This window comes from Periophthalmus magnuspinnatus, chromosome 8, assembly GCF_009829125.3.
Source record: "Periophthalmus magnuspinnatus isolate fPerMag1 chromosome 8, fPerMag1.2.pri, whole genome shotgun sequence".
Lineage (NCBI taxonomy): Eukaryota > Metazoa > Chordata > Actinopteri > Gobiiformes > Gobiidae > Periophthalmus > Periophthalmus magnuspinnatus.
This window is the reverse complement of record NC_047133.1, coordinates 19,346,117-19,369,504: the sequence shown is the minus strand read 5'-3', so window position 1 is coordinate 19,369,504 and position 23,388 is coordinate 19,346,117. Positions and strand designations below refer to the sequence as shown.

The 23,388-nt window shown below is 37.3% G+C and overlaps 1 protein-coding gene across 2 annotated transcripts in view; it reads left to right on the top strand.

The window, feature by feature from the left end:
• atp6v0a1a (ATPase H+ transporting V0 subunit a1a) overlaps window positions 1-18,918 on the top strand; it is a 33,138-nt gene extending 14,220 nt beyond the window's left edge. Inside the window, exons 10-22 of one of the 2 annotated variants that reach the window (XM_033970820.2) lie at window positions 448-660; window positions 1,802-1,952; window positions 3,125-3,264; window positions 4,998-5,164; window positions 6,383-6,473; window positions 7,707-7,825; window positions 8,448-8,664; window positions 9,211-9,318; window positions 10,066-10,173; window positions 11,186-11,230; window positions 13,165-13,282; window positions 13,928-14,099; window positions 17,987-18,918. In XM_033970820.2, the coding sequence (XP_033826711.1) occupies window positions 448-660; window positions 1,802-1,952; window positions 3,125-3,264; window positions 4,998-5,164; window positions 6,383-6,473; window positions 7,707-7,825; window positions 8,448-8,664; window positions 9,211-9,318; window positions 10,066-10,173; window positions 11,186-11,230; window positions 13,165-13,282; window positions 13,928-14,099; window positions 17,987-18,080 (1,743 nt within the window). In that variant the 3' untranslated portion in view covers window positions 18,081-18,918. The remainder of the gene's footprint in view (window positions 1-447; window positions 661-1,801; window positions 1,953-3,124; window positions 3,265-4,997; window positions 5,165-6,382; window positions 6,474-7,706; window positions 7,826-8,447; window positions 8,665-9,210; window positions 9,319-10,065; window positions 10,174-11,185; window positions 11,231-13,164; window positions 13,283-13,927; window positions 14,100-17,986) is intronic. The other variant, XM_033970822.2, reaches the window with a different exon arrangement.
• Window positions 18,919-23,388: the final 4,470 nt, after the last annotated feature.

Sequence of the window (23,388 nt, the reverse complement as noted above, 5' to 3'; positions counted from 1 at the left end):
GCATCTTTAACACAAAAAACACAAAAAGTACATGTAGTATTTAATTAAACATATAAGGAAAATGAATCTTTTTACGCAGCTTAGGTTGATTGTGCTTAAAACTCATTTTATATTTTGCATATCCTTAGATTTTGCTGTAATCTATGCTTTAGATAAATAACTTTGATTCAGAATAATAGGAATAATAGTGGTGGACCGTAACTACAATTTTTAATTGGTCTGAAAACTACTTTTACATGAGTATTTTTTTTCTCTCACAAAATTGAATACTTCTTCCCCCACTGAATAATAATCATACTACTATAATACTGTCTGGTGATCACAATAGTTTAGACATACAAATTTGTAACTACCTTTTTAAAGTGTAATTTGCAGTTACAGGCACAGCTCTGTTACTACTAGCATGTCCCTCTTTCCATCTCTTTATCACCCGTTTCATTCCTGCAGGTGTTGAACCAAACAGAGGACCACAGACAGCGCGTCCTCCAGGCTGCCGCAAAAACTGTCCGTGTGTGGTTCATTAAAGTGAGGAAGATGAAGGCCATTTACCACACACTGAACCTGTGCAACATCGATGTGACTCAAAAGTGTCTCATCGCTGAAGTGTGGTGCCCTGTGTGTGATCTGGACTCTATACAGTTCGCTCTGCGTAGAGGCACGGTCAGTATTGTATCACCGGGAGGGACCGGGCCAGTAATGAAGGAGCTGTGGGTTTTAATAATTAACTTACTACACTTTAAAGGGGAGATCTTTGATAAATACCAGAATGTGTTTTCTTTAAAGGTCCTATATTACACAAAATGGATATTTGAGAGGTTTAAGCCATGTTATAATGTTGTTACCTCCTCAAAAACACATCTAGAGTTTTGTTTTGTTTCATTCACACATTTATTTATTATTACATTTATTTATTATTACATTCACACTATTTATTATTAGTCTGTTTACATCCCCGAAGCTCAAAATGCTCTGTTCCACCTTGTGATGTCATAAAGTGGTAGTTTTCAAGTTAACATGTACAGTTTACATTTTGTTCAGTGGAGATTGGAAATTCCAGCGCTGAATTAATCCAAATGATTCTAGTGATGGTGTACGGAGTTTAAAAACATAGTGGAGCACTTCCTGTATCACCGCATGACATCACAAGGTGGAACAGAGTGCTTGAGAGAAGAACTCAGCCTAAATATGCAGGGTTTGTGTGTTAAACATGTGTGATTGAAACAAAACACAGCTCCAAGTCTGTTTGTGATGAGGAAACATTATAACAGATCAGAAATTAGTGTAATATGGGCCCTTTAAAGTAGATTATCCTCTGTAAAATGAGATTAAATCAAAATAATGGTTTGATTCATTTTGCGTATGTTAGTAGGAGCTTTAGGTAAGAAAATATAAGAAAACCTTTGTTTATACCACATTCTAGTTTCACCCATCAACAAATGGACAACAGGTTGATACTTCCGACTATAACCTGTGCTTAAAATCTAGAGAAGGTACCACACCTAAACTCACACGATGCTGTGTGTCAGTATATGGGCAATTAAGCTCCATGGGGTTTTCAGTGATAAAAAATTGGGACCATTGTCATGGTGATTACAAATTAAAATCTGATTATCATATTTTGAATAGACGAAGTAATTAAAAAAAAGTAGGAAGTAGGTTTTGTACTGGATTACCATTCTTACTATAGTGATAATAATAAATAAGTGAATGGTATTTGATGGGGTTTGTAACAGTTTTCCAAAGCAATTATCTGCTATTTGGAAACTAAAGATGAATATAAATGATGACATTTTGTTTTTAGGAGAAAAGTGGCTCCACAGTGCCCTCCATCTTGAATCGGATGCAAACCAAGCAGACTCCGCCCACTTACAACAAAACAAACAAGTTCACGTCGGGCTTTCAGAATATTGTGGATGCGTACGGGATCGGCAGCTACAGGGAGATTAACCCAGGTACCAGCTGCTCACACTCCATTATGTTTAATATGTCAACAAAAGCCTATATTCAGTTTCTAAATATACCAATGCCATATGTTTAAACAGCTGAAGCACGATATAAGCCAATTTCATCAGCATTGTCTTTGTGTTTGGACACTTCTATGTTATGATTGTTTGTTTGTTTTGTAGCTGGGTTTCCATACAATATATATTTTGTTACTGATGATTCATTTGACCCTCATTTTACAGGGCACAATTTTGATATCACAATGATATGATTCTGGCTTATGCTTAATGTATTAAAAGCATAAAATATAAAATAAACAACATATTAAAATTCTATTTAATTCAAATAAAAACTATCCGATTGTTTTAAAATGTAGAATACTTCAGTTTGTGGTGTTGTTTTAATATTTATTATATCTCAACATTAGCTAAATTAGACTTGGCCAGTTTAGCTAATTTTACTACTACTTCCCATAAAATATTGGACAGGAAGTAGTGACGCTAACAGTGGAGTTGCCCGTTGTTCTTGTGCACCAGTTATTTTCACCTCAGTTGACGTATTTGTTTAAGTTTAAGGTAATGCACCAAATCTCTGTGATATAAACCACATGTTTGAATCAAATAATCACTTTATTAAATGTATTTATCAGAAAGCCAAAATAGTTTTTCTCGGTGATTTGAAAATACAGATTCTTATTACAAACAGCTATTTATTGTGTAGTATTTTTCCAGCTATAATTTAGTTTAGCAATGTTCAACATTTTAATATTAAGTTACTCAAAGATGTACACTATGTAACTGTCACAGTCCACAACCCGCTTGTCTCACTGTTATATTGCTTTGCCTGGATTTTTTCCACAGTGTGGCATTAAACTCGTCTATCTTGTATTTAGTTATTATATTGATATTATTGTTTTATATTATTGATAAATATACTTTGAAAAATACAGATTCTTACTGTGAACTTGGCCTCGTGGCTTCATATACTTGTCCCTATGGAGATTAGTTTAATGCCATACTTTGGATCTTTCCAGGAAAAGCAATAAGATGTCCACAGATCCCCAACAAGTGTCTTTAACTTTTTGTACTCCATTTTTTTGTATCTGAAACTATGGAAGCCCAGTGTTGCATTTCCCATATCCGTCCCTGTGTTAAAACATTGCTCCTCATGTCTTCTTCAGCTCCATACACCATCATCACATTCCCGTTTCTGTTCGCCGTCATGTTCGGAGATCTGGGTCACGGTATTCTCATGACATGTGCTGCTCTGTATCTGGTGCTGAGGGAGACCAGGCTCATAGCACAGAAGAACGATAATGAGGTAGGGACACCACAGGGGGCGCTACATGAACCATCCCATACACAGTTTATCTGTTTATGCCATAGACTGTATAAAGAAGTGGACAAAGTGAGTCTGACGATGACTCATAGCGATGACAACCAGTCAAATGAAACTCATCGAGGCTAGCAGTTGTAGGGGCCAATTTGGAGCTGGGTTCCATATTTGGTAATCCAACCAATCTGAGTATCATAGCGACCAGAGAGCCAATCTGGAGCAATGCTGTTGAAGGTAACGCCCCTTTCTGCCGCACCACTGGTTTAGCAGGGAACGGGCGCTTAGCAACGCTGTCAATCAAGGCTGTTGCTAACGCTATTGGGAGCAACCTCTCCAAAAGATTGCACCTGATTTGTCCGTTCTTTAAAGTTAATATCTTGATTTACAGACCAAATAGCAAAATAAAAACCCCAGGATCATGTACAGTGGGTTAAAACCAAGATTTTAAGACCAAAATGACGATGAATATTTGGAACGCTGCAGCTAACAGGTTAGCTATGTCCATTTATATATACAGTCTATGGTTTATGCCTGTTTAGCTCCTTTATGCCTGTACCTGATTTCAAACCATAAGGTTGGAACGCTTAGCCCCTCTCATTCAGTGATATCGCACCATGACAGAGAATCAAGTATCTGTGATAGTGTCAGCCCATTGTTGCTAAGAATCTTGGAAAACAAACTGCCTGTCTACTTTGCTGAAGTATCCATTTTTTCTCCTTAACATGGTTAGATATTGTTAGATAAGTGTATTAAGCCACCAGATTAATATGGTGCCTTTGGTGCCCAGTCACTGACAAACAGTAATGAAGTTTAATAGGATCTTAACTTTCCCACAAAGAAACATTGGCCCCATTCCCTCCATCTGAGATTTCAACATAATCAAATTATAGAAAGTGAACCCTGCCGAGAAAGTTATATGATACTCAAATGTTAGATCTTATGATTATTTGTTTGGGATTGGCTCCACAAACTTGACATATTAATCTTGTTTTAAAGTTCTTTCAACTGACAACATTCACGTCATTGAGGTTGAATAATGGCACCATTTGAACACTGAAGTTATTATGAAAAAATCACTTCACTTTTACTTGTCCTGGCAGAGAATATGTTTTTTTGTTTCATGTGGCTAGGCCCAGTAATTACACACAAGGGCCCATATTACACTGTTTCCTGTTATTATCTCATATATTTTCCTCATCACAAAAATACCTGGAGTTTTGTTTAGTTTCATTCACATGTTAAGCACACAAATCCAGCATATTTAGGCTGAGTTTTTCTCTCAAACTGAAAACATTCTCTTCCACTTTGTGATGTAAAGTGGGAATACAGGAAGTGCTCCACTGTGTTTTTTAAACTCCACACACCTTCACTAGAATCATTTGGATCAGCCAATCTCTATTGAGCTAAAGGTAAAAGGAGCTGTTAACTTGAAAACTACCGCTTCATGACATCACAAGGTGGAACGGAGCATTTTGAGCTTTGGAGATGTAAACAGACAAATAATAACTTGTTTCATTCACACATGTTTGAGCAACCAAACACAACTCCAGATATGTTTTTGAGGAGATAGCAGCATTATAACATGGTTTAAAGCTCACAAGAATCGGTTTTGGTAAATATAGGAACTTTAAAACGGATCTGGAGGACTTCTGGGATTTGCCGTTTAAAACTACAGTGATTTAACCTGAACTTTCCCATTTCCTGCTTCTCCTGCTCAGATGTTCAGCATGGTGTTTGCGGGCAGATACATTATCCTCCTCATGGGAATCTTCTCCATCTACACTGGCATCATTTACAACGACTGCTTCTCCAAATCCATAAACTTGTTCGGATCGGGCTGGAGCGTACGGCCCATGTTTGACCCCAAAGTCGGAGGAAACTGGACGTGAGTGACCGCTGCTTTTTAAACAATATCAGCCTTTAGTCATGATTACAATTAGTACTGCAGTTAGTTATAAAAAGTGTGAGAAAAATGCGGTGAAACTGTTAAATTCTGTTCTAAATGGTGCAGGGTTGTTGAAAAAATAAATACACTAATACTACTACTACTACTACTGATACTGCTGTTGATGATGATGATAATACATTTTTACGTAACTAGTACTGATGTCAATACTGGAACAAAAAATACATAAATAGAAAAATGTTTTACCTTTCCTGAGTATTTTTATATTTCATGTATCTTTATTATACCCAATGAGAACACACACTCTCCTTTTCATGGATGTCCTGTTCAAATACAGAAAAATGCAAAAAAAAATACAAATACAAACCAATAAATAAAATAATCCATAACTCCATTTAAAAACACAAGCAGGTGTGAGTATAAATGTTTATCCCCCGATTATTAAAGTGCAGTTGTGGCACCAAAGTATCCAATTATTCTTAAAATGGCCAAAAACCTTTTTTCCCACCTCTGTTCTGGTGTGGCCAGTTCAGACTTATACAGTTATGTGATCTTGTATTAATATAACCTCTGAACTAGAGCAAGACCAATATAGGACCACATAGTAATATTCAAGAAAATACAATCATTTTATGTTTATATTATAACTTCTTATACATGTTTTTATCATTGTGGTATTAAGGTTGAGGGTCTTGACACTAGAATGATGGTATAATATTGTTTTCTTGCCAAATTCATACCTGGAGTTGTGTTTTATTTCACATTTGTTTAACACACAAACCCTGCATATTTATTCTATGTTCTTCTTCCAAACTGAAAACACACTATTCCACCTTAATGCAGGAGGTGCTCCACTGTGTTTTTAAACTCCATACATCCATACAGGGTTAAAATTATAAAAGGTCAAATGTAGCTATTAACATGAAAACTACAGCTTCATGACATCACAAGTTGGCACAAAGTATTTTGAGCTTTGGAGATGTAGACAGACTAATAATACAAAACGTGTGAATGGAAGAAAACACAGCTCCAGATATGTGTTTGATGAGTTAACAACACTATAACATGGCTTAAAGCTCACAAGAGTCAATTTTGTGTAACATAGGATCTTTTAATATGCATTTTCCACAGTTGTAAAGCCTAAACGCAACTTGATTTTACAACAGCAGATCTAACTCACTGTGTGTCCCATTGTAGGTTTGACATGTTGAATGGCAGCAGGATTTTGCAGTTGGACCCTGCTGTAGATGGAGTTTTCAAAGGACCTTACCCCATTGGGATCGATCCTGTGAGTATTCTGTTGAATTGTGTTGAATAAACAAAGGTTATTGTGAAATACCAGAGAGTACTTGTGTGGTAATGATGAAAGTCAAAAGTTGAATAATTTATATTTCAAAATGTCTATTTGTTTACTATTAGACTAATTTAGAATCTGTTGTGAAATTAATGACACAATCTATTCATGGGTTTCAGCTTCCTGTTTCATGTTGTCATTTTCAGATCTATTCTGCAATGTTGTTTCCTCATCACAAACATGCCTGGAGTTCTGTTTTGTTTCATTCGTACATGTTTGTTTTATTCAAGTCCTGCATATTTAGGCTGAGTTCTTCTCTCAAACTGAAAACACTCTGTTCCACCTTGTGATGTCATCATGTGGTAATACAGGAAGTGCTTCACTGTGTTTTTAAACTCCATACACCTTCACTAAAATCATTTGGGTAATTTCAGCCCTGGAATTGCCCGTTTCTAGTGAACAAAAGGTAAAATGTAGCCGTTAACTTGGAAAACTACCACTTCATGACATCACAAGGTGGACCAGAGTGTTTCAAGGTTTGGAGATGTAGATGCACTAATAATGCAGGATTACTCAAACGTGTGTGAATGATATAAAACACAACTCCAGGTCTGTTTTTGAAGAGGTAACAGCATTATAACACGACTTAAATCTCACAAGAGTCAATTTTGTGTAATATAGGACCTTTAAGGGGTTGACCTTTAGATCAAAGTTGACATGTTTAGCTGTTCTTGTAACTGTTTGTGTTGTTAATATAAGTGCTGTTGTATTTGACACTTGGTTGCTATGCCAACAAGCTGATGTGAAGGTTTTATTTGTCAGCTACTGTATTCTGTATAGTTTCTTGGAAGTTACTTATACAGGCGTTTTCTATTGAAAGTTGAATGTTTGCTAATGCTAAGACTAATTGCTCCTAGAAGAAGCACAGGAAATGGGCCACATTAGATTCTGCCATGCACTCAGAGGAGCTTGGAGAAAGTGGTTTCATCTAATGCATAAGTTTTAGTCCACATTTGAATGCACTAAAAGTTATTGCACTAAAAGTATCTAAAATAAAGAAAAAAGTAATAAATATCCAAACTCCTCAAGCACTCCTAGATTTTAATTTAGTTAGGAGCTTGCCTCTCCAGAGATCTCAACTGTCATGTCTATTCCTCCAGTAAGCAGCTATCATTAATCAACCAGTTTAATATCAATACTCTAAGCCTTCTTCTTCCTGTGTTGTAGATCTGGAACATTGCCTCAAACAAACTGACGTTCCTCAACTCTTTTAAAATGAAGATGTCTGTCATCCTGGGGGTCATCCACATGCTGTTTGGAGTCACACTCAGCCTTTTCAACCACCTGTAAGAGATCACTGTAACATCTATAGTGCTGTGTTTAAGTTTTAGTACATTTTAATGCACAAAATGTATCTAAAATAAGGAAAAAAGTAGTAATAAACATCCAGACTCCTCAATCACTCCTAGATTTGACTTTAGTTAGGGGCTTCCCTCTCCACAGATCTCACCTGTAATTTTGTCTGTTATCACTGGCTTCACTCCATGGAAATATGTTTAATGCCATACTCTGGAACATTCAAGGCTAAGCAATACCACCTCCATAGAGACAGGGAGGTGGAAAATCCTTCACCAGAAAAGCTACATAGAGCACCTTTAAAGGCTGTACATATTTTTACGATCTTAATCATGTGAAAAACAGAATTACAGCGATGGTAAAACACTGCTCTGGCCCTAAAGTCCTAACAACTAGCATGCTAACTACACACTTCCTCATTATCAGACATTAAAACGCTTTATGATTAGGTGGAGCCAGTACACAGACAAGGCAAGTTCATTTGTATAGCACAGTTCATGCACAAAGTAATTCAAATACAAATGCCACTCACACACCAACTGTTGTGTTTTCCATCTGCTGTTTTTAATGCGTTACCAGTTTTTCTAATATAGTTTTTATGCTGATTTTCAGGTATTTCCAGAAGCCCATAAACATCTACTTGGGTTTCATCCCTGAGATCGTGTTCATGGCCTGTCTGTTTGGATACCTGGTCATTATCATCTTCTATAAGTGGGTCTCATACAACGCTCGTACATCCCGGGAAGCGCCCAGCCTCCTCATCGCTTTCATCAATATGTTTCTGTTCCAATACCGTGATCCCACCGTCAAACGACTCTACACTGGACAGGTATGATTTTTTTTGGTTTTTTTTGTTCATTTACCCAAAATTGGAATTGGAAAAGGTTCATTAAAAAATTATAGACCATCAACAACCTCGCTCCGGACTGGCTCTTTGGTTTAGTTTTGTTTCATTCACACATGTTTAACACACAAACCCTGCATATTTAGGCTGAGTTGTTCTCTCAAATGGAAAACACTCTGTTCCACCTTGTGATGTCATGTGGTAATACAGGAATTGCTCCACTGTGTTTTTAAACTCCATACACCTTCACTAGAATCATTTGGATAGTTTCAGCCCCGGAATTGCCAATCTCTACTGAACAAAAGGTAGAAGGTAGCTGTTAACTTGAAAATTACCACTTCATGATGTCACAAGGTAGAACAGAGGATTTTGAGATTTAGAGATGTAGACAGACTAATAATGAAGGTTTACTCAATGTGAATGAAAGAAAAAGTTTTGATGACAACATTATAACATGGTTTACAGCTCACAAAGGTAAATTCTGTGTAATATAGGACCTTTTAATGTTTGGTGTTTTTTTTTTCTTCCCAGCCTGTGCTGCAGTCATTCCTGGTGATCATAGCGTTGGCGTGTGTTCCCTGTATGTTAATAGTGAAAACTCTGGTTCTACGGAGACAGCATATGTGGCGCAAACACCTGGTAAGGCTTGCTAGTTTTAGAAATGTTGAAGATCAAATTTCAATTCTACTTACAAAAAAACATATTTTCTATTATGCATATATTTTAAAAATCTAGAAATTATAAAGCGCATTGTTGTGAAATACTGGTATACTTTGCAACACCAGATTTGGAGCTGTGCAACTTTAGCTTTAAACTAAAATCTAAAAAAAAGGCAGTTTATTATTTTATGCATTTGCTGAGATGACACCTTAGCATCCTACAAGCTCCAACAGATCCTTGTCACAGCGCCGCCCAGCTAGTTCTGCTTCTCTCAAAAAGGGCAGAGCTGTACTTGCTAAAATAAATCAATATTTAAATACCAGACAGCAAACAGTTACAGACGGATTATCTTGGATGCCATGTTGAGACCTTAACAATGATGTTAGCACTTAACCTGAGGAAAATTGTGTTTGTAAAAGTAGGTATTTGTGTCTTAATGCTAATGAAATCTAAAGCTAAAAATGGAACACAAAACTACTTTATGAAAACAGATCTAATACAGTCCATTGTTTTTCTATACAAACTCATTCAGGCTGTAGTGCTGTTTTAACATCACAAATTAATTTAAATTTCAGTTAGCATTAGCATTAGCTTTGAGACACAAATACCTACTTTTCTAAACACAGAAACTTCCTCTGTTGAAGTGAAGTCTGGTATTGAAATATTGACCCAGGTAATTTCCAATAGACTTAAAATTAATCTCATGTTTCTGTTTCTAATCGTCAGGGCACTCAAAACTTCGGAGGTGTCAGAGTGGGCAACGGTCCAACGGAGGACGAGGCGGAGATCATTCAACACGACCAGCTCGCTCAGCAGTCCGAAGACGAACCAGAGGTGAAACACATTCAAATATATTTATGTATATCTGCTACAAGGCATTTTACATGGACAAGATACTAACAAACATGGAGGAGGTTTGAACTGGCCTAAGAGATAATCCACTCTTTACTTTTAAATAAATAATTGACCTGTCTTCAAGTGGAAACTAAAACCCATGACTCAAGTTTCAATGTAATTTGAATAAGTTAGCGCTTCCACCTTCATTTTTGTATTAGCTGCTTTTTAGTGTTAGTGTATTTCTAAGGCGACAGTATAACTCATTAAAAATCTAAATAAATAAACTGCATAATGCTTAAAAGATTAAGCATAATTATAATTCATCATAGTTAAACTTAATCAAATGATAGTAACAGTAACTTCACTTTGGCTGTACATTGCAAAGTGTAGAGTTTCTATTCAAATTTGCAAGATGTTGTTATTATAGTATTCAGTGCGATTTTAATTTTCTTCACACAACTGGTGTAACTGATCCCGCCTTGCCTTTCCATCTGCCTGTACATTTTCAAGAGTATTGATCAGGGCTTTGCGATGGTCACTCCAAAACATTGACTTTGTTATCTTTAAGCCACTTTGTAACCAGAGATGGTTGACACCGTGATACTTGCATCAGATTACTGAATTGTTAATCTTTGTTTTTGTATCTGTTCCCATTAAAATAAACAATAAAAACAAAAACTGGTTATTAATAAATGTCATTAAGACTATAGAGCTACCTTGATTCCTTCACACCCTGCAGAGCTATCTTTGTAATTATAGGTTTTATTTTGATGACTTTTGGCCATTCAAATAAATATTTAGTTTTGAATTGTGAATTGCTATGGCAACGTTGCATGATTTTCATCACTCTGAGACTCCTGAACCGTGGCAGTGTGATGGTATAATGTGATTCCCTGTGTAATACTAACCCTGAGTTTGGCTGTGCATTGTCCCTGTTGTAACTTGTTTTCTGTCCCACTATGTTTTTCGTTTCTCGGTTCTCCTGTTTGTGTGTGTCTAAATAACCAAGCAATCCCTTTTGTCGCCTGCTTTCAAGGCCCGCGAAGAGGAAGAGGTAAAATTCATTCCCCCCATCTCTCTCTCCTCTCTCTCCCCTTCTCTCTCTGTATCTTTTTCTCTCTCCTTCTGTACTGTTGTGTCCAAGTGCATGTGTCAAATCTATGTTTATTGTAATGGTACGGTACAGTTAGTAGTTTACATATATGGTAGTAATGGGCTGTATTCTGCACTCACCAGTTTCCTCATTAGAGACATCTATTCTAGTGTAAATATAATGAATTGATTTGCATAATTAGAAAGATAGACTAATGTTGAAACTTTAATTATTACTTTATTTTTGTTCAGGCATGTTTTTAAGCAACCACTTGGCTGTTTCACCCATACACTGTATATATGAATGGACATGGGTAACCTGCTAGTCACTGCATTCCAAATTGGAAGCATGGGTGCTCCTCCGGCTCCATTAACTCTGGCTCCAATTCACTTTCTGTTGAAAAATAGTCGCCCCAATCTCTGTAACTGCTGCAGTGAGCCTCGTCAATTTGGTCTCAAAATGTTAGTGTTTTTATTTCGCTATCGTGTCTATTAAATCAAGATATCAACATTAATAACAGACAAATCGGGCAACTTCTTTCCCCAAGGTCATTCTCGCTAGTGTTAGCAACTGGTTTGATTGACAGCATTGCTAAGCGCCTGCCCCCTGCCGAGAGGAAGGTGGGGCCAGAAAGGGGTGTTACCTTCAACCGTCTGCTCTGGATTGGCTCTGTGGTTGCTATGATACTCACAGTCAGAGTTCCAAATTGGCCCCTATAACCGCTCTAGCCCCGATGAGCTTCATTTGACTGGAGCCAAACACTATGGCTCCACTTAGTCCACTTCTTTCTACAGTCTATGGTTGCACTAAACTTAGTACAGGTCTGATTTACTTCACTCCAAATAGGATAAACCAAAGCCTCAAGTCCACACCTGGAAATGGTTGCTTCATACAGCAGATTATTTTTCTTCCAGTTGACCTACTTCTCTGCAGCAAAGTACACTGTCTGCCAACCATCCAGAACTTGGATACAATTATTCACATTGGCTCAACATGTTGCCTCAAAAACATTTCATAAGTCAGCGATAACGTTTTTGGTAAAGTTTTATTGTCAAAATTATGTTACATTAATATATTCTATACAAAATGTCTCTAATATATTGACTGGTGATTGTATACTTTTCATGTAATGGGCTCTTTGGTGTTTAACATGTATTTGGTGACAGTGGAAAAGTATCTGTGTAATTGTGGGAAAGTTTGGACACAACCTCTCATAATTATTATAATTTTATTTTTTTTACTACTTTCTACATACAGAATGCATGAAATATATGAAGTAAGATATAGGGAATTATGTAGTGAAGAAAAACATATATAATAACTTAACTACATTTATATATATATATGTATATGTATATATATATATGTGTGTGTGTATATACATATATATGTGTGTGTGTATATACATATATATGTATGTATATATACATATATATGTATATATGTGTGTATATATATATATATATATATATATATATATATGTGTGTGTGTATATTAGATTCAAATCTCCAAAATAGCCACCCTTTGCTTTGTTGAAAAATACTTAATAGAGTTAAGAAATTAAATTTTTTCTTTGCTACATAGTTCCATATATCTTGCTTCATATATTTGATGTCTTCTGTATGTGTATAAAGTAGAAAGTAGTAAAAATGAAAAAAAAAAAAATGAGACAGTGAGTCCAAACTTTTGACTGGGGATTGCATATTTTTGTAAGGGGCTCTGATGTCAGTGGGAAAGTGCCTGTGTAATTGTGGGAATGTATATCCAATGTATATGAAGTAACGGTCCATGTGATTCATAAGCTGTGGACTGTAGTAAAGTTTCCCCGTCTCTACTGTAGATGTAAACATGTTATAATAATCATTGTTTTGTATTGTTGTGTGTTGTTTTTCAGTTTAACTTTGCTGACGAGGCCGTGCATCAGGCCATTCACACCATAGAGTATTGTCTGGGCTGCATTTCCAACACTGCGTCCTACCTGAGGCTTTGGGCGCTCAGCCTCGCCCATGCACGTAAGGAAAACTGACAGGGACGCACAATATAATGTTACTGATAATTAAAGGTCCTATATTACACAAAACGCACTCTTATGAGCTTTAAGCCATGTTATAATGTTGTTACCTCATCAAAAACAGACCTGGAGTTGTGTTTTGTTTCACTCGCACATGTCTGAATAATCCTGGTTTATTAGTCTGTCTACATCTTGAGAGCTCAAAATGCTCTGTTCCACCCTGTGATGTGATGTAGTGGTAGTTTTCAACAGCTGCATTTTACCTTTTGTTCAGGAGAGATTGGCAATTCCAGGGCTGAAATTATCCAAATGATTCTAGTCAAGGTCTATGGAGTTTAAAAACACAGTGGAGCACTTCCTGTATTACCACTTGATGACATCACAAGGTGGAACAGAGTGTTTTCTGTTAGAGAGAAGAACTCGGTTTAAATATGTAGGGTTTGTGTGCTAAACGTGTGAATGAAACAAAACAACTCTAGGTATGTTTTGTGAAAATAACGTAATATGGTCTCTTTGATAATTAATTAGATGCAGACAGTACGCAGCAGTACATTTTTTCTCAAATACAAGGGAAAATTTGTGTACAGGACGTTTAACATTGTATCTACACTGTGTATGTTTGTAATTCTCCTGTGTGTGTTTTCAGAGCTGTCGGAGGTGCTGTGGTCCATGGTGATGAGGATCGGTCTCGCCCGCAGAAGTCTGGGAGGTTTTTTTCTTCTTTCCATCACTTTCTTTTTCTTCTCTATTCTCACTGTGGCCATTCTGCTCATCATGGAGGGGCTGTCCGCTTTCCTGCACGCGCTCAGACTGCACTGGTGAGTCAAGACATACACTTCACCTGTCGTCTTTAAAGTGAATATGACGGGTTAGACTCATAGACTGTATAAAGAAGTGGACTAAGTGAATGTGACGTCACCCATAGCGTTAGATCCCACGCAAATGAAGCTCATCGAGGCTAGCAGGTATAGGGGCTAATTTGGAGTCGAGTTCCGTATTTGGAATTCTGATCGCGAGTATCATAGCAACCAAAGAGCCAATCCGGAGCGAGGCTGTTAAAGGCAATGCCCGTTCCTGCCCACACTGTTGAGTTAGCATGTAGCAAGCACTTGGCAAATATAATTTCAACAGGAGAACCAGTTTTATATTAACTTAGCTTATATTAATGCTAACTTTATATTAATTATTAACTGAGACCCTAACTCTAACTAATATAAAAACCACTCCACGTAGTAATGATTATTTTGTGTTGAAAATCACATTCTATTGAAAAAAAAGCCTCTATGATAATTGTGGTATAAAAATCGACCCCATGCCTTAGTGTTGAAATCCAGTTTGAAATGTAAGTATCGTAACAGCACTAAGTGGTATTGTCCCTCCAAACTAAGTAATAATTGTAAAAACATGGAAACCCTTTATATGGACTTTAAACATTTAGCAGAAGCTATGTCGTCCTTGTTACTCTGTGGTTAATCCATCGCTTTCAAATCAGCTCTTGAGCGCCATCTGCCAGCAGTAAGAAACATGATATGAAATGACTGATACACGTACACACATCATTTTTTTTTTTTTACTTCTTATACGATGCTCAAATTATTCTCTAAAAATTTTAAATTTTTTGTGATCCAACAATTTGCTTCTATTAGTAAAGATCAGATATACAGATAAAATACTATCTGTAAGGGACAATGAGTGTTGTCCTAACGAGTCCTGGACTTTTAAAGAGATGTGACTTAAAAACTCAACACCGCACGTCTGTATTGTCTAGGCCTGACACGAAAACACGTTTTGAAGCTCGATATATTGCTGAAGTCGATATAAACCAAACCATGAAACAGAATTATTCACAAAAACTAGACAGAAAAAATACCCATGATAAATATTAACCCCAAAAATGATTGTGTTATGATATAGCGCTCTTCTTACAACAGCTGCATTCATCTGTGGAAGCTGGAATTGCACCACCAACCCGTGGGTTAGTGGATCTGACCGCTCAGCCACTGATGTTTACATGAAGCGCGGGATTTGAACTGCCAACGTTGGGATCAGTGGAGAAACACTCTACCAACTGAGCTACTGTCGCCTTAAATAATACCTAAGGGGCAACAGTAGAGTGTTTGTCCACTGAGCCGAAGGTTGGCAGTTCAAATCCCGCTCTTGACATAAACATCACAGGTTGCACGGCCTGATTCACTGATCCACAGGTTGGCGGTGCGATTGCAGCTCCCACAGATAAATGCTGTCGTTGTGTTTTTGGGCAAAACATTTAACCCACCTCTCCCCCAGTGTCTGCGTACACTTGTGTTTGAATGTGTGAATGGGTGAATTTTTTGTTGATGTAAAGCTGCTTTGAGTGAGTCTTGAAGGTGACGTTATATAAAAATGTGACCAGTATAGAGCGATGTAACAGATGGCCCAGCAGCAGTGAGCCTCTCGTGGTGTCAGACCTCAGACCTTGGTCCTGGTTTAGTTCTGGTCTGGGACTCTTTTGTTCTTTGTTTATCATTGTTGTCTTTGGCGAAATGTCAGCCGTGTTACTCTCTATATCTGTCCTGTTTATGAGATACCCCATGAGTCATCATTTAGCGAAAATCCCACCGGGACAGTCGGTGTCACTTACATGGAGGCTATTTATAAAGCCACTGCAATTTGATTTGTTATAGTGGAGTGAAACATGTGACCTCTGCATGCAAGCTGGTGAAATTAGAGGTTCTCAATCAACGGTTCGGGGCATGCATTTTCTGTAGTTAGGATCTTTTGGACTTGAGACCTGGTTCTAGTTTAGTCCCAGATCAGTACTGTAGAATGATTAAAAAATATAGTGTTAATTTCTCAATGATTTTAGTAGTTGACAAGTCACTTTATTTAAACCAATTTGTCAGCTTGTCAAACATAAACGTTTTAACCGGATAAAGTTGAAATGTGGTGGCTAAATAGATGATAGTTTCCAGTGGTGGAATGTAAGGAAGTAAAAGTAGTAAAGTACTGTACATAAAGATTTCTGTACTTTTAAGTAGATTTTACAGTGGATACTTTTTACTTCACTACATTTGAGAGCAGTATCTGTACTTTCCAGTCCACCACATGTTTGAACTGGACTGAAAAGTAGTAGTATTTTTTATTATTGTTTGAGACCTGTTGAAAAGGCTGAGGGTTTATTTTTTACATGTTCGTAATTTGAGCAAATTAAACAAAAATATACAAAAAAAATGAAAACAATTCTTGATTCAGTTGTTTCTACTGAACAAAATTCAGCACAAATAATTAAAATCTTGAAAAAATTTGAAGCTTTAGTAGATCTCAAAATCTGTGGGAAATACTTTGTTTTTACTCTTTTAAGTACATTTTTTACATTAGAATTATTTAAAGATGTCACAAGGTTGAGCCGAGCCTTGAGGAAAGAGGGACTGATTAAATACATGAGAGAAGAAGTGATATTTGCTGGATTAATGAAACTTGTGACTGAAATGACTCTGTTTTAAAGGGTAAAATGGCTTTGTAGCATGCTTTACCCAAAGCGATTAAGTTTAAGAAGAAAGCCCAAGTTACTGCTGAGCTAACAGCGCACTCTAGTGGATTTATAGCAGTATGATGCCTTTTGTGGCTGTTCTTTTAAAAGGTCATCCAGTCATCACATAGTACTGAGCTTTTAAAAATAGAACAGTCTCTTTTACTAGAGCAGACAGGTCCAAACCAGGACTATAACAGGCCTAAAGCAGGTCTAAAACAGGTCTAAAACGGGTCAAAACCAGCTCCGAAACCAGCTCCGAAACCAGGTCCAAGATCAAGACCAGACAGAGACTGCATATGTGTCTGTGTGTGTGTGTGTGTGTGTGTGTGTGTGTGTGTGTGTGTGTGTGGGGGTGTGTGTGGGCGTGTGTGTGTGTGTGTGTGTGTGTGTGTGTGTGTGTGTGTGTGTGTGGGGGTGTGTGTGTGTGTGTGTGTGTGTGTGTGTGTGAGGTCTGTTACAGTGTCGGGGGCAGGGGGAATGGAGGGCAGGGGTCACTGGCTCCTGTTACTTCCCTTTTAACTTGACACTTTTGCTGTGAACTTGAGCTTCCTGAATTTTGTACTTGTTGTTTTGCACACTACAATTGGTTCGTAAGTAAATAACTGGACGACATAAAAAAGAAAGAAAGCAGCTCCTAAGAGTAATAACGTGTTTTTGCTTAGTATTAATAAAGTCTTATGTAAATTTGTCTTAAATTTGAAAATGCTAGATCAGTACTATAGACTGTATACAGTTGTCCCTCACTATAACACGGTTCACCGTTCGCGGTCTCGCTGTTTTGCAATTTTTCATGCTTTTTTACAGTGTATGAACGTACATTTTGTTCTGCATCCTGATTGGCTGAGGGACTGTAGACCATTGTCCATCAGTGCCGTGTCTCCTGTACAGTACAGAATGTGTTCAGGCAAATTTACATAAATGTTGGATCACAGTGTGACTCTGGGTTTTGTCGGGGAGAAAACTTGCAATCATACAGCACTTTGAGAGAGTTTAAACAAGAGAGAAATGTGAGAAAATGTTAATGCCTGTGTGAGAAAAGTGTATAAAGTGTGTGGTGAGGGGTTTTACAGCCTTAAAACATGTATGATAATTCCAAAAAATAAAGCTGACTATGGATTCTTAGTTTGTTGTAAGGTTAATTTATTGTTCTACTGCAATTTTCTTGACTCTTTCCCTTCTTAATTTCCATTTCAGGGTGGAGTTTCAGAACAAGTTTTATTCTGGACAAGGTTTCAAGTTCCTCCCGTTCACTTTTGAAAGCATCCTCGAAGGAAGATCAGAAGAATAATCATCACAATCATGTCAAAAAACTTGATTTCAAATTCTTGTTCTTGTTTATAAATCTTTAGTCTACACAAACACTCACTGAAGTATTGCAGTTTCCCTGTTAAAACTTCAACAGCGTCATGTCCTGTTTGTGTGTTGTGAAGTGTTTTACACGTTTTATTTTGTTATTTATTCTCATTTCCTTTATAAAATATTGTCTCTTTGTGTTCCCCTGTAACTTTAGCAGCTAACACAATATTTGCTGGCATGAATTAAATTAAAGCGCACTCTGTAACTTTTCTAATAGAGCGACTCACCATGGAGCAGGTAACGCCCCCAGGTAAAGTTACAGCTCAGATCTATGGAAAGGTGTCCCTGTTCACAGTAGTTTTTCAACTTATTTTCTGAGCATTCAAAACATCCGTAAGTGAATGAATGCCAAATTGATTACTTTAATGCCATATTTTGAAACATTCTAGGCAAAGCGATGTCATCTCGATGGGAATGAGCAGGTGGCATTCTCTCATCCAGAAAAGTTGCATAGTGCAGCTTTAAATCCTTCAATTTTTTCCCAGAAAATCACTTATATATTCATATTTTTTACACAATACTGCATTACAAATACATTAATAAATGAGCTATAGTCCAAAGGGAAATATGGTAGTCAACTTGAATCAAACTGACCTTCACATTGTAGTCATTTCCATGTTACTGTAACTTTATTCATTTACATTGTGGTAAAAATATATGTTGAGTTAAAAGATCTTGTCATATGTAGAAGGGAGCAGCACTGAAATTCACCCAATATTAATGTTTGTGCATTTGTCATTGTCAATAAAGTGAAAAAATATGGTTTAAAATGTGGCTTTTTTTTCTGTCTTAAATTGTTTAAATTTATGCAAACTTGACTCTTTTAGCCATGTTAGGACATTGTTACCTCCTCAAAAACAGACCTGGAGTTGTGTTTTGTTTCACTCACACATGTTTGAGTAACACTTTATTATTAGTCTGTCTGCATCTCCAAAGCTGAAAATGCTCTGTTCCACCTTGTGATGTCATGAAGCAGTAGTTTTCATGTTAACAGCTCTTTTAACCTTTGGTTTTGTAGAGATGGTCAATGCCAGGGTTGAAATGATTTAAAAGGCTAACCAGCTACATGCTAACTGATATTCATAACACAGGTGTTTTAAGTCCTGAAAGCACACTTAAAACACAAGATTCACTAAATATTTTAATAAGTAGTGGTTTATAAAGATTCAGAAACAGATTTTAAATTAAATTAGAGGTCTTGTGGTCATTAGTTTCCACATAGTCGATTGGCACTCAGCAAGAATCCTTTGTTTATTTATTTATTTATTTTTTTTCGTAAATGGGAAAATGTGAGAAATTTACTTTGGGAACCAGGTCACTGTTGAGCTCTATTTGCCACAAAAAAAGTGATTTGAAATGTAGAGTTGTAATGCTGCGTTTATCCACTTGATGGCGCTGCTAAACAGGTTCAGCGTCTCTATGTCTCTCTGTGTGTATCTACCTCCACTATAACAGTTTTTTCAACAACTAGATTCTTAATACCTGATGAAAGATGGCTTTGTTAAATGTGGGACAGACCATCTCACATTCACTTTTGCTTGAACAAGTTGAGTGAAGTGTCTTGCCAAAGGACACAACAACAGTATGCAATGGCAGTAGTGGGCATTGAACTTTTATGTTTTTATGTATTTTTTTATTTTTATTATTATATATATATTTTTTTTTACAATTTACAATTACTTTTTTCATAGAGATAATATTGCTTTGTGTAGTATGCAGTATGGTGTTTGACTCATCTATCTCGTTTTATTGAGCGGGCTCGCCTCTCCACAGATCTGACCAGTAACTTGATGGTGTCCTCTGCTTGTTTTCATCTCCATGGAAAGGAACATGTTTACAACTTGCTAATTAACTTTTAATTTAAAATGTTTTTCTTTCAGTTTTTGGTATTTTCCTATTAAAGCAACTGTAGCCTGCCTCTTACTGTTATAAAAAGTTACTGTCACAACTGAACCTGGATTGCCAGAGCCTAAACCTGCAGATAGAGGACACATGTGAGTCTCAGTATATGGGCACGGCAAATTCTAACATAAACAACTTGTCCATCATGTCCAATGTTGACGTAAAAGCTGTATTTGATTTGAACATGTTTATATCTTGTGCTTTGTGTATGAAATTTAAAGGGACCATGTTACACTGTTTTCTGATCTGTTCTAATGTTGTTTCCTCGTCACAAACAGACCTGGAGTTGTGTTTTGTTTCATTCACACATGTTTAACACACAAACCCTGCATATTTAGGCTGGATGGAATTGCCAATCTCCTGGACAAAATGCTGTTGACTTGAAAACTACCACTTCATGACATCACAAGGTTGAACAGAGCATTTTGAGCTTCGGAGATGCAGACAGACTGATAATGCAGGGTGACTCAAACATGTGTGAATGAAACAAAACACAATTCCAGGTATGTTTTTGATGAGGAAACAACATTATAACACAACTTAAAGCTCACAAGAGTCAAATTTGTTTAAAACAGAACCTTTAAAATCCAAATCTTTCAAACAGTTCCTTTAAAACAATAGCATTACTGATATCTCATTTCTCATATAAACTGATCACTTTGCAGAGGACACACAGCACTATGATTTTCTGCTCTTGGCTCCATAAATACTTTGATAAATACTTTGATAACCTGCTTCTGTTGAACTCTGCCCTCAATCAAACTGACACTTTGGCAGGGCTGGAAAGAAAGGAAATTTCCCATAAGAAATCACTGGGTTTTTCCAGACGACATCAGAGCAGAGTGAAAGCAGAACCCAGCACTTTGTCCACTTTTCTGTGAGGAAAATCACCTCATAGTTTATTCTGAAGCATTTGCAGTTGTTTAATGCTTGAGTGATGGGCTTTGGAGTACTATCACTTTTCTGCCTCCTGGTATTTTGAGTCTTCCATGGGGAAAATGGAGAAATAGACTAACCCCTGTGAATAAAGAGCAGACAGAATGGTTAGAAGAGCTGAAATCATAATTTAAAAGAAGCAACCATATGTAAGATTTAGTCCTTTTTGGTCCTGCATTACGCAAAACTGACTCCTGTAGCTTTAAGTCATGTTATAATGTTGTTACCTTCTCAAAAACACAACTCCAGGTCTGTTTGTGATGAGGAAACAACATTATAACATAGATCATAAAATAGTGTAATGTGGACCCTTTAAATCCTTTAAACATAACCTTGACCCAAACTTGTTCAAATCAAATCTCCAATTTGAGTTACCAGTTTCAATGCTGAAATCCAGTTAGTTTAAACCTAAATGACTCTCTCTGATCTGAATGGTCACTACCTAAACCCCAGCACCTGCAGCCAGTCATGAATCAGTGCTAGTGCAGCCTCTGCAGCTCAGTGAATGAACTCTAAAGGTTCTGAGCTTTAACACGAGGCCTGTTCTTATAATGAGAAAGAGAACAACCTGCATATGTCTCTATCAGCAGGTTAAGGCTCTGGCAACACAGGTTCAGTTGTGATTGTAATGCCATTTTTAAAACGGTAAGAGCAAAGTAGAGGCCTGTCTCACATCTTCAGAAAGACTGTTTCAGGTTTTAGCTGCATAAAACTGATCTGATTCATTATGTTTAGTCCTACTTTAGTCCTGCTTTAGTCCTGCTTTAGTCCTGCTTTAGTCCTGCTTTAGTCCTGCTTTAGCCCATGTTTAGTCCTGGTTTAGTCCTGGTGTAGCCCACATTTACTCCATATTTAGTCCTTATTTAATCCTGCTTCTGTCCATGTTTAGTCATGGTTTAGTCCTGGTTTAGTCCTTCTTTAGTCCTGCTTTAGCCCATGATTAGTCCTGGTTTAGTCCTGGTTTAGTCATGATTTAGTCTTGGTTTAGTCCTGGTTTAGTCCTTATTTAATCCTGTTTCTGTCCATGTTTAGTCCTGGTTTAGCCTATGTTTAGTCATGATTTAGTCCTGGTTTTGCCCTGGTTTAGTCCTAATTTAGCCCATGTTTAGTGTTGGTTTTGTCCTGGTTTAGTCCTGGTTTAGTCCTAGTTTAGTCCTTATTTAGTCCTGGTTTAGTCTTGCTCAAGCCCATGTTTAGTCCTGGTTTAGTCCTGACTCTGAGCACCAGTTGGAGGCTAGGACTAAACCAGGACTAAACCAGGACTAAACCAGGACTAAACCAGGACTAAACCAGGACTAAACCAGGACTAAACCAGGACTAAACCAGGACTAAACCAGACTAAATGGAAGCCGTGACCGCAGTATTATACATTTCACAGGTTTGCTTTTACAATCCTCCAGTTCCCAGTTACAGTCACCGCTGAACTCTTCATGTACTGGAGCCGTGTTACATATTTCGTGTGTCAGAGGTGAAACAATGTCCCGCACAGAGGAGGAATTTCCGCTCATTTTGGCCGCGTTCCTGAGGAGATGGCATCAGCGAGCCTGCTCCAAATACACTACGCAAATGAGCAAGCTGAACCAACTGACCTCCACTGCACGAGCGACACGAGTGAAAGGACCTCATTTATACACAGAGGACTTCACTATTGTACAAAAGCCATGTACTTGATTATATTCTCTATGTATTTGGGCAAAACTTGTCTTGCCTCCATTTTAGTTCTGGTTTCTCAGGTTAAGCTCCAAACTGCACAGTATCATGTAGAGCGGGTTAATCCGAACATTTTAAGACCAAAATGGCGACCCTGACAGCAGCAGTTAAAGCGAGAGGGGTGACGGTTTTTCAATAGAAAGTGAATTGGAGCCAGAGTCGATGAACCGCACCCATGCTCACTTCCTATTTGGAACGCAGCGACTAGCAGGTTTAGCTATGTCCATTTATATAAACAGTCTATGGTTTTAATGCAGGTATGAAGTATTCTGTAACTAAATACATTTGCAGAGTATTCTTCCCAGCTCTGCCTGTGTAGTAGTTGGCTGCACTATATTTTCACTTTCAACTTGCAGTTCTTGGTCTGTTTGTTTGGTCTTTTCTTGCTCTCTCTTTGTGTGGGCTTCCTCCGGTCGCTCCAGTTTCCTCGCCTGGCTAAGTCCCACTCCACTTCCCTGTGTATTCATCATCTTTAAACATGACAATGGGCTCTGCATTCTCCAATCAAGTCCTTAGATCCTGAGATGTTTGTTTGATAAGACTTTTTTTTTTATATATCAGAGTTGTTTTTTGTTTTTTTTGTCTTGATCTTTTGATTAAAATATGTTAGTATTGTGTTAGGTTAGACTACTGTAACGTCCTGCTCACTGGTCTCTCCGAACGAGCCTTAAGACAGAAAAGTACATCCAGAA